General features: G+C 33.9%; 1 protein-coding gene across 2 annotated transcripts; it reads left to right on the forward strand.

The window, feature by feature from the left end:
* Positions 1-2,891: 2,891 nt before the first annotated feature.
* LOC107802720 (beta-glucuronosyltransferase GlcAT14B-like) lies at positions 2,892-7,588 on the forward strand. 2 transcript variants are annotated; one of them, XM_016626272.2, is made up of 5 exons: positions 2,892-3,661; positions 5,044-5,119; positions 5,229-5,344; positions 6,780-6,943; positions 7,025-7,588. In XM_016626272.2, exons 1-5 carry the CDS (start codon positions 3,133-3,135, stop codon positions 7,292-7,294), a joined length of 1,155 nt encoding a protein of 384 aa, XP_016481758.1. In that variant the 5' UTR covers positions 2,892-3,132; the 3' UTR covers positions 7,295-7,588. The 2 variants fall into 2 exon arrangements, with proteins under 2 accessions (XP_016481758.1, XP_016481757.1); XM_016626271.2 differs by having other exon boundaries at positions 2,893-3,661; positions 6,780-7,588.
* Positions 7,589-12,360: the final 4,772 nt, after the last annotated feature.

The raw sequence follows: 12,360 nt of genomic DNA on the forward strand, positions 1-12,360 counted from the left end.
ACTTTATTTAATATCATTATCACTACTATTCTTTATATAATATAGATAAATATATAAAAAAATTTGTAATCATAAAATAAATATTTATTTTGTTTTAAAAATATTTCTCGAAAATTTAATAAAATTTAAGTTTTGACAATATTTTTAAGTATTGTATATTTACATTTATTTTATTTTCTAAACTTATGATTTACAATTTTCCTCACATTATCTCTAATTTATTTTTATTATTCAATAGTTTAGTTTTTGATTTTATCTATTAGACTTGAGTTATGTGAACTTATCCATATTATGATTTTTCTTATCATAATATAAAAAATTTTCTCATCTCAAATTTAATAAGTTTTACCCTTTTCTCTATAATAAAAAATCTTAATTTATTTCTCTATTCTTTATATAATATAGATAAATATATATAAATTTTTGTAATCATAAAATAAATATTTATTTTGTTTTAAAAATATTTCTCGAAAATTTTAAATTTTTTAAGTTTTAATAATATTTTTAAGTATTGTATATTTACATTTATTTTATTTTCTTAACTTATGATTTACAAATTTCCTCACATTATCTCTAATTTATTTTTATTATTCAATATTTTAGTTTTTGAATTTATCTATTAGACTTGAGTTAAGTGGACTTATACATATTATGACTTTTCTCATCATAATATAAAAAATTTTCTCATCTCAAATTTAAATAAATTTTACCCTTTTTCTATGATAAAAATCTGAATTTTTATTTTTTCTCTATTTATTAATATATATAAATTTTTGTAATCATAAAATAAATATTTATTTTGTTTTTAAAATATTTCTCAAAAATTTTAAATTTTTTAAGTATTGTATATTTACATTTATGTTATTTTCTAAACTTATAATTTACAAATTTCCTCACATTATCTCTAATTTTTTCTTATTCAATATTTTAGTTTTTGATTTTATCTATTAGACTTGAGTTATGTGGACTTATCCATATTATGATATTTCTTATCATAATATAAAAAAATTTCTCATCTCAAATTTGAATAAGTTTTACCCTTTTCTCTATGATAAAAAATCTGAATTTTAATTTTTTCTCTATTTATTCTTTATTATTAATATTAAATTATTCAATAACTAATATTATTACATTGTCATGTGAATTTTTATTAGCTTGTTTGAATTTAATATCTATTTCTGCCACATTCATTCTAATATAATATTGATAAAAAATTAAAAATTTTCTCATCTCAAATTCAAATAATTTTTATCATTCTATTTTCTAATTTGGACCGTATTTTAAAAAAAGTATGTTATGCTTTCAAATTTAAACTAATTGCACTCAATTCAAATATTAATCATAGAAAAATATTTTCTTAATTATTTGAACATATTATATCTAAATGTTGCAGTAATATTTACGTATAAAATATTTGTTTGCATGATTTATCAATATTAATATGACTTTGTCATGTGAATTTTTATTGCTGCTTGAATTTATTTAATTTTAAACTCAATAAATTTTTAATATCGTAAGTAAATTTTAGTTTTATTTTATAGCTCCAAAGTATAAATAGTAATAGCTTATTTCAATTTATGTCTTTCTATATTTTTTTATTCTAGTTTTTAGTTAATATAGAAGAAAATCTATGAGTGAATCAATATATAGACATATATATATAGATACAAATATACATATAAATATAAATATAGATATAAAGATTGGATTTGTCTAAGATCTATTTGGATTATGTATAAGATTTATTAAACTACTTTCATTAATTATGTTTCCATTTATAATTTTTAATTATTAATGTTGTCCTAAATTATCAAATAACTTTATTTTAGCTTGTCATTTGGCTTAACCACAATGCATACTACTCTCTTTTTAATATAATATAGATTATCATATACATACATTAATTTTTCTAGAAAATGCAATTATTATTGGGTCTAATCAATACTAAAAGGAAAGTAGAAATGGGTAGTGAAATAGTTGATTACCATTAAAAGTGCGAAAATTGGGTTACAAAATGAACCATGTGGGGTCGCGCGTGGAGAAGATGTCAATCTTGTGATGGTTGACGATATCATTACCTTTTAGCACAAAGTCGTTTTAACTTATTTTTTTCTACATAAATAACCGGTCAAATTCATTAACTATTTTTCAATAAATATATCCAATTAATACATAAATAGTACGATTATACAAATAGTTTACATAGAGTATACATTTAGTATTTAGTTTATGATTGCTTAAATAATTATTTAAGTTAATTTTTTTTCCACTCGATATCTGGTACCCTCCTAATAAAAGGATTAAGGTATTCTTTCACTAGAAAATAATGAATTCCTGCTTGTCGGTTCTACGCGCATCGGTGTAATGACTTTTCACACCATCAGATTATATTTATTTATTGTAGCAAGAAAACTGTTTTCTTGATTATGAATCACACATTTTTAGGAGACTTATTTGTATATATTCTTTAGATGACATGATAATGTAAAAATTCTTTATACTATAGCGTATATAATCTTCTTTTTTTCCACCTTAGCGTCTAGTACCCACGTTGGTTAGAATGATTTGGATTCGTGTAAGAAAATACCACTTTGAAAGTAAAACGCTCTTAAGTCTCAACTAAGGACGACTCTTATTTTTAAAGCTTAAACTTAAATATAAAGATTGAAGAATATTACCATCCTATCACAACTTATAGTGACGGCAATGTATATAATTTAAAGTGTTCTTAAAATGATTCTTTCACTGAAATATTTTTGAAACATTATAGAATAAAATTATTCCCTAAGAAAAAGACAGATTATTCAGTTCATTACACTTGTCTTGGTGGTGGGGTCCACTTACCTCCACTTAACACCATGTTTAGAGAATTAAAGCAAGATTTCTTATACTTACACTAATCTTGTAAAAACATTCATAGATTCCCTAACCTGCGAACTGCTCCACAACCAACGCAATAAACACCTTTTTACACCTCTTCAAACTTTCCGTGAAAACACACACACACACACGCTAGATTTTCAAGTCATAAGAGCAAAAGAACAAAGCTCAAGAATGGTAGTACTACTATTTTCCAAGAATACATAAAATCCAAAGAAAAAAAAAGAATCTTGGAAATAGTAGATCAAGAAAATGGAACTTACTATAAAGAAAACAAAATGGATGCTACCTCTAGTTTTCACCATTTTAATCTCCATTTTCCTTATCATTTTCATTTCTACTAAAACCCCATTTCAAAAATCACCCAATAAAGCTAAAGTTCCAATCTTTGTTGAATCAAAGCTACATATATCTCAAACTAGGCCTATTTCAACAATACCCAGATTAGCTTATTTGATATCTGGTTCAAGTGGAGATGGGGTTAGTTTAAAGAGAACATTAAAAGCATTGTACCATCCATTGAACCAATATGTAGTTCATTTAGACCTTGAATCACCAGTTGATGAGAGATTAGAGTTAGTTAACTTTGTTAAAAATGAGCCTTTGTTTGTTAAAGCTGGGAATGTGAGAGTAATTGTGAGATCTAATTTGGTTACTTATAGAGGTCCTACTATGGTTAGTAATACACTTCATGCTGCTGCTATTTTGCTTAAGGAAGGTGGTGAGTGGGATTGGTTTATTAATCTCAGTGCTTCTGACTATCCTTTGGTGACACAAGATGGTATGTAGTTAAATCTATTTTCTTGAAATCATTTTTGGTCCTTGTTCTTTTCTGTGTGTTTGCTAGTGAGTATCCTTTTCTGAGCTAGTTGTCATTGTTTGTTTAATATTTCAGTTTTGCTTTCAATTATTTGCTGAGATTCTTGGATTTCAGATTAGGTAAATGTGGTGCTTGCTATTGCTTCCTTTCTTTTTGTTTCATATAGGCAGAGGCGGGGCTAGGATTTGAAATTTATGGCTTCTGAACTCAAAGCTATAGCTTGTTTTATTTACTGGGTACATAATTAAATATTTAGACATATCAAATGAATTTCCTAATACAAAATTCAGGGTCTAAAGAAAAAGTACTGGTTTCGTCCGTACCCGTAGTTAATAATCTGGCTCCACCCCTGCATATAGATGATGCGATCTTGTTTCAATTAAGACTTAGTTGTTGTTACTCTAATGCAGGAGCCCTTTGAATTTGACAAAAGACTTGTATGCTTGTCTAAATATAAGTGTGAGATTTTAGAGAATCCCAATTTGCGTTACAAAAATAATATTTTAGTATTGGAATGAGAGCCTTGACGCAGTGGTAAAAGTTGTTGCTGAAACGGCTTCTTGCAGAAATGCGAGGTAAAGCTGCATACATAAGATCCAATGAGGTCCAGCCCTTCACCGGACTCCGCACATAACCAGAACTTAGTGCACCTGTTGCCTTTTGTTTTTTCCAGTGTTGGAGATGAGCCTAAATAGAAACTAATGGATATAGAATATTCATGTAGTGCCCGGCTAGTTTGGAATTGAGGTGTACTTGATGGATACATAGATTGAAATCTTTTTCTTTTGTTTGGTTTAGGGAATGGGGGCACTTTCTGTCCAGGGGATTGTTGTGCAACAATTTTAGAATACTATGCTAATCCTATAATCTGGAAAAATTAATTAGTAAATTTGTTGAATCCAAGTTCAACACGAGGTATAATTTTTTTAAGCAGCTTCCATTTAGTATAAGTGCATGAACTTGTTCATTGAGAAAAAACTTGTGTGTTCATGTAGATATAAGTGTGAGACTTTAGAGAATCCTAATTTGCCTTAAAAAGCAAAAATTTTAGTATTGGAATGAGATGAGCGTAAGATTATATAGAGCTTAATGGCTGCAAAATATTCATATAGCTGCCCTGCTATATTGGAATTGAGGTGTGCTTGATTGGTGCATTCATTGAATTCTCTTTTTTGGGGGTTGGGCTATGGGGTGTGTGTATGGGGTGGGGGTGGGGGGAGGGAAAGCATCTTTGTGTGCAGGGGATTGTTGTGAAACCTTTTTAGCATAACTCTTATCGCATGAACTGTTTCAGCAATTACCCTTTTTCTAATGATGTTGTGCCTTGATATTGTGTTTGACAGATTTACTTCATACTTTTTCAACCGTGCCAAGAGAACTTAATTTTATTGAGCATACAAGTGACATTGGATGGAAGGAGTATGTGGCTCGCATTCATTTGGTCAATTAATCATCATATCTTTGGTGCTAAAAATAAAATGAGATTGAGGAAGCTGGTTTAGCTTACGAATTTTATTTCTGCTTGTAGATACCACAGAGCCAGACCTGTAATAATTGATCCAGGGTTGTACAGCCTGAATAAATCAGACGTCTTCTGGATCCCACAGAAAAGGAGTATGCCGACAGCATTTAAACTATTCACCGGTGAGAATTTTGTTCATTTCTGAGTCAATTACTGGTGGACGCAGAAGGAAGTGATCAAACTCTTTTTGGCTGCCTTGTTCCTTTGCCTCTTTAATTGTTGATTCGGGTTTCAAAATCCAAAATTAACTCATCTAGAACCTCCAATAAAGCACCTGTAAATTGTTCTATGGTTGGTTTTTGCCTTTTTTCAGCTAATTCTGCCATAAGATCTCCACAAGTTATTCATGTGTTTGGACTTAGTATCTTTGCTTTCTTCTTACTGCTTTTCTTTGTAGAGTATCTGCACATGTTGATGCCAATTTTTTTTAATTTGAGTTAAAACTCCAAAGCTGTCTGAGAAATTAGCTGTCTGTTTTATTTATGCACTTGTGCATTTAAACTGTTATTGTCGCTTAGTTCTTAGTTCGAGTATGAGTTATCCCATAATACACTAAGATCTCAAAACATTTTGTAGTGAATTATATTTTGTTATAACTAAAGCATGATCGTTCTGAATATCTGAGGCATCAAAACTGGGAAGGATATCAGGCCTGAGCTGATGAAACATTGTAAGCTTTTGGCAAAACTACACAAAGATGACTGCGCAGAAAATTTGTCTGAATTAAAAGGAGATCCTGATATGCATACACTCTCAAATGTTTGCCTCTGTTTCCTAGTACTTGCCTCCTTCGCAAGGGTTTGTAGAAGGCCTTCTGAAGAATAATAAGAAGAAAGCAAGGACACACCAAACAACCATAACTTTTTTCTTCTTGAATATCAAAATGAATACTGCATCATTGTGGCAGCAACAGAGAAACTCATTTCGAGCTAGCACTGTTCTATTGCACTTACATAAAGTTTCTAACATTAAATAAGTTGTCATAGGTCAAATTCCCTCTTTTTTCACTTCCACCTTTTTGCATCCATGGGTGTGGCCGAGTGGTTAATGAAGTAGGTGGAGAACCATTAGGTCTCAGGTTCAAATCCAACGGAGACAAAAAACACTTGGGTTTCTTCCCATCTGCCTAAGCCTTAGTAGGTAGAGCTACAAGGTACATGTGCTGGTGGGAGCTAGCAAGTACCCAGAGGAATAGTCGAGATACGTGCAAGCTGGTCCGGATACCACCGTCATAACAAACGTTGTCATAGCTCAAATTCCCTCTTTTTCGGCTCCTGTATGTCATTGTTTCTTCCTTGAGCCGAGGGTCCATCAGAAACAGCCTCTCTACCTTTACAAGGTAGGGGTAAGGTCTGTGTATATATTACCCTCCTCAGATCTCACTTATGGGATTATACTGGGTTTGTTATTGTTGTTGTTATGATCATTGTTTCAATAATGCTATTTGTCTCACGTCTATGAAATTAACAATGTAAAATTTTGTTTCTGTACAATTAAAAATCAACAAATATAACCTATCAAAGATTTTAAAAATGTGCTGTTATCACTTTTCCTCAGGCTCTGCTTGGATGATGCTCTCTCGCCCCTTTATGGAGTACCTTTTATGGGGGTGGGATAACCTCCCTAGGATAGTCTTGATGTACTATGCCAACTTCCTCTCGACGCCTGAAGGATACTTCCACACTGTCATATGCAATGCAGAGGAGTTCATGAACACTACAGTGAGTCACGACCTACATTTTATATCCTGGGACAATCCTCCAAAGCAACATCCACATTTTCTCACTCTTAACGATTACCAGAACATGGTTGACAGCAATGCATCATTTGCGCGAAAATTCGGCAGGAATGAACCAGTGCTCGACAAGATTGATTCTGAGCTCTTGGGTCGCGAAGCCGATGGTTTTGTACCTGGTAGTTGGTTTGAAGGTGGGGATGCAAATACTACCATCTCACAGTACATTTTAAGAAACATAACTTCACTGAGACCGGGGCCAGGTGCACAGAGAATAAAAACTCTTATTTCTGATCTTTTATCTGATAAAGATTTTCACAGAAAACACTGCATTTAGTTCCTGGTCGCGTGACAAATTGATGTGTTATAGCGAAAGTCTTTCAGTCAAATAACAGATTAGTCGATCGTTGCTTACTGCCCTTGAACGATGTATTAATAATCGGGATGAAGCAGCTATACCATATTCCAACATATACTGCTATAAAGGTTAATTCCGGAGTAGAAATGTATTGTTTTTGCAGGATACTTGTTTGAGCCATTGTTTGTATTTTTGTTAGCCAAAGTGCTGATGAGATGTTACTATTATTGAAAGAGGTACATTTTTCAAAGGTATGATAAAAGCTATGTTACAATACCATCAGGGGCGAAGCTATTTCCAGGGTGGTCAACTGAACACCTTTCGTCGAAAAATTATACTGTGTATAGGATAAAATATTACTTGTTATAAATAACAAGTAGACTTTGAACACTCTTGCATAGCACACTGGCAAAGAGTGTTCAAATTTGAACACCCTTACTGAATTTTCTGGCTTCGCCACTGAATAATTCGAGAATTTAAACATAAGGTCTTCATTATGTTAGACAACCGTATAATTTGGTATTGGGTATAACCGAGGACTCCTTTAAACTCTATTCCTAGCCGTCATATATTATGTAGTGTTTGTATATAACTATCCTACTAGCCTTATATTGTGGAAGGATAACTTCTAGGAGATATAAGACAACATATACATGTAGTTGTGATTAACATAATCACCGGTAGATAGAGATACAATAGCTAAATATTAGCTAGAAGGAACTCTTGTCAAGATGTATATATACATCATGTAACTCTACATGTGAAGGTAAGCAGAAGCATTCTCAACTTCTAAATCATCCTTATTCTAATTTTCTTCATGGTATCAGAGCTTAGGCTTCATTGAAAACTAAACGATCCTGAAGGTTCCTTCTTTCCTTTTAAAACAACTATGGCAGCATCCTCTAGCACTACCATAGCCCTCTCACCCTCTTCACTTCACCAACTCATTGCAATTTGTCCCATTAAGCTAAAATCATCAAATTACCTTATTTGGAGGACACAAATCCTTCACCTTATGCAAACATTGAAAGTTGACAAGGTCATCAAAGAAGAACCTCCAGCAGAGAGCATCGAAGATGAGAAAGGTGAAACCAATCCAAACCCAAAGTTCACTGAATGGGAAGAACGTGACGTTCTTGTTAGGAGTTGGCTTTCTGGAACAATGACTGAAGAGTCAATATTTCTCATCATAGGGTGTTCATCTGCAAAACATATGTGGTCTTGTCTTGAGGATACCTACTTACAAGCAAGCAAAGACAAGGAGTTTCAGTTGAAGCAACAACTTCAAACTGTAAAACTAGGTTCCAAATCCATTGATGAATATATAAAGGAATTTAAAGGAATCTGTGATAGCCTGATGGCTATCCAAAAACCACTAGACGAAGATAGCAAAGTAATTAATTTTGCTAGAGGTCTTGGAAGCAAATACAAGACCCTTCGTACTGTGATGTTGGGTAAAGCACCATACCCTACTTTTAATCAATTTGTGACTGCCCTTAGAAGGTTTGAAATGAGGGAAGATGGATAGGAACATGTGACAAACAAACCTTGATTCAGCTGTAGCCTTTACTGCACAGAAAACTCAAGGAAGAGTTCGTGCTAATTCCTTTAGAGGAAGGGGAAATCAAAGAGGAAGAGGAAATAGAGGAGGATTTAATTAAAGACAATTTTATACACAATCAACTGGATCAAATCAGCCAAAGGAGAACCCAAAAAATAATCCATGTCAGATTTGTGGTAGAAACAATCATGCGGCGCTCTCTTACTTCTATAGACGGGATTATTCATATCTGGCACAACAAGAAGTACCACAGGCTCTAGCAACTATGTCTCTCACTGATCAACATGATAATCATCTCTACATGGACTCAGGTGCTACCAATCACATGGTGTAATCTTCAGGTACTCTTGTGAATTCATCTCCATTTAAGGGAACTGATCTTGTTATGGTAGGTAATGGTGATAAAATGCCGATTACACATATAGGAGATAAGATTATTGAGAAGAACCTACATTTAAAAGATGTCTTTGTTGTGCCTAAACTCAAGAAGAATCTCATTTCTGTCATTAAATTTGTTAAGGATAATGTGTGCTCTCTCGAGTTTACCGAATATGGTTTTTTTTTTTTGTTAAGGACAAGAGAACAGGGACAATTCTAGCAATGAGAAATAAGAGGCATGATTTATATACTTTGGAAGATGGCTTGCATGAGGCATTGGCAGTTATAAAAGTAGACAAGAACTCAGACACAATTTGGCATCAAAGATTAGGACATCCGCACTCAAGAACTCAAAGTTATTTGCATAGTAATAAGTTGATTGATGTTAGTAGTTGGAATAAAAGTGGCTTAGTTTGTACTAGTTGTCAAATGGGGAAAAGTTGTAAGTTACCTTTTCAAGAGTCAAATAAAAGAGAAGTTGAGCCATTATCAAAAATACATAGTGATTTATGGGGTCCTGCACCTATCGCTTCATCTCAAGGAATAAAGTACTATGTTATTTTTGTTGATGATTGTACAAGATGCACTTGGATTTATCCCTTAAAGAAGAAATCTGATTTCCTTTCTAATTTTATGACATTTAAAAAATTAGTAGAAAATCAGTTTTCAAAGAAACTCAAAGTGTTTCAATGTGATGGAGGTGGAGAATTTAATAGCTTGGAGTTCACAAGTTATTTGGCTCAAAATGGCATTAGAAGACAAATCTCTTGTTCTTATACACCAGAGCAAAATGGGATAGCAGAAAGAAAGCATAGGCATATTGTTGAAACTGCTCTCACATTGATTTTCAACGCAAAAATAGCGATGTTTCTTTGGGTTGAAGCCTTTATGACTGCAGTTTTTCTAATCAACAGAATGCCTACCTCTACTTTAAGTATGCAAGCTCCATTTTCTAAGCTATACGGAGAAGAGCCTAATTATAACACTCTGAAAGTGTTTGGTTGCAGATGTTTTCCTTACCTCAAAGGGCAAAATACAGACAAATTTCAACCAAAAACATTTCCATGTGTGTTTATTGGTTATAGTCTACTTCACAAGGGCTATAGATGCTATCATCCCCAATCTAAAAGGGTTTTTATATCAAGACATGTTATTTTTGATGAATTACACTTACCCTGTGTCTCTCCTAGTGTTGATTTGCCTGCAGAATCACAAAATCCTCACTTCAGTACTTTCAAGGAATATTTGGAGCAACAAAATGGTAGCAAAAATCTTGAGGTACTATCTGATGAGCCTCCCATGCAGACACTGGACGTGAATCTTGAGATTAGTTCTCAGCAAAATAATGTTCAGCCATCAGATTCCCAACAGCCATCCTTGACCAATGATGCAAGCCCAAGTTCACAACAAACGCATAACTCTACTACCTCACACTCCAATATTGAGTCAAATGATTCCCCATTGCCTATTGACCTACCTAATTCCCACGACATTGATATTATGGATACTTTACAACCATAGCCATGCACACCAACTTCACTAGATGAAAATTCCATACAACCTGCCTCTACTCACATAGCCCAGAACCCTTATTCTCGCCAATATCACACATTTGCTCGCAGAGGCGGATCCGGGATTTAAATCATATGAGTTCAACTCTTAAAGTTTTTAGCATTGAACCCATTATACTTTTAAAGTTACGGGTTCATATCCACTATTTTTGCAATTTTAGTGAATTTTTATATATAAATTTTTACACCGCGTCGAAAGTTATGGGTTCAGTTGAACCCGTTCGTTGTTAACTACATCCGCCTCTGTTTGCTCGTTCACCCAACCTAGATAATACTCATCCAATGCTCACCCGCACCAAAACTCACTCCTAGAATAATTCTTTCTCCCAATCCTTCATGGCATCTCTCCAACAGGACCTCAAAGAACCTAAGAACCTCAAGGAGGCGCTGCTCAAACCTCACTGGAAGGCTGCAATGGCTAATGAGATGCAAGCTTTAAGAACAAATGATACTTGGCAATTGGTTCCTCGCCTACCACATATGAATGTTGTTGGATCTAAATGGGTTTTCAAGACGAAACTGAAAGAAGATGGACAAGTGGAACGCTTCAAGGCTAGGTTAGTAGCTAAAGGCTATAACCAAATTGCAGGAGTCGACTTCGAAGATACATTTAGTCCGATAGTGAAGGCTGCAACAGTACGTATAGTTTTATCCATAGCAACTACTCTAAATTGGGAGATCAAACAACTTGATGTTAAAAATGCTTTCTTACATGGTGATCTCAAGGAAACAGTGTTCATGGAACAACCACCAGGCTTCAAAGATCTTGTATTTCCTCATCATGTTTGTTTACTCAAGAAAGCTCTTTATGGGCTTAAGCAAGCTCCTAAGGCTTGGTTTCACAAGTTTAGTTCTTACCTCTTGCATATCGGCTTCTTGAGCAGCAAAGCCGATTCCTCACTCTTTGTGTTCCATTCTTCCCACGGCACCATCCTGCTTCTCTTGTACGTGGATGGCATTATTATAACTGGCAGCAATTCATCTATCATCACTGATATCATTTGCAAGCTCCAGTCTAGGTTTGCAATGAAAGACTTGGGTGACGACCACTATTTCCTAGGAATTGAGGTGACACATTACAAAGATGGACTATTTCTCAGTCAAGGAAAGTATGCATCAGAAGTTCTCCAACGCACCAATATGATATGTGCTCGCGCCATACAAACTCCTCTCTCCCAGAAGCATGATCTTCACACCTCCACTGGTTCTCTCATTGACGCAACTGAGTTTCGAAGTGTTCTAGGTGCCTTGCAATATTTAACTCTCACACGTCCAGAGATATCACATGCTGTGAATCTCTTATGTCAATTCATGCAACATCCAACTGAAAATCATTGGTCTGGGGTTAAAAGAATACTGCGTTACATTGTCGGGACATCACAACTTGGATTGCGCATCACATCTAACTCTTCCCTTCATCTTGTGGGATTTTCTGATGCTGATTGGGCTGGGTGTCCCCTTACAAGGCGATCTACGACCGACATGTGTGTATTTCTTGGCGCAAACTGCATTTCATGGGCATCAAGGAAGCAACA

Source organism: Nicotiana tabacum, chromosome 8 (assembly GCF_000715075.1).
Source record: "Nicotiana tabacum cultivar K326 chromosome 8, ASM71507v2, whole genome shotgun sequence".
Classification (NCBI taxonomy): Eukaryota; Viridiplantae; Streptophyta; class Magnoliopsida; order Solanales; family Solanaceae; genus Nicotiana; species Nicotiana tabacum.

What these genes read in the sequence shown, in the direction of transcription:
- LOC107802720 (XM_016626271.2), top strand. Translation starts at nt 3,133, where the DNA reads ATGGAACTTACTATAAAGAAAACAAAATGGATGCTACCTCTAGTTTTC. An exon ending in AGTGACATTGGATGGAAGGA is followed by an intron (nt 5,120 to 5,228) that starts GTATGTGGCTCG and finishes TTCTGCTTGTAG; the next exon opens with ATACCACAGAGCCAGACCTG. An exon ending in AGCATTTAAACTATTCACCG is followed by an intron (nt 5,345 to 6,779) that starts GTGAGAATTTTG and finishes ACTTTTCCTCAG; the next exon opens with GCTCTGCTTGGATGATGCTC.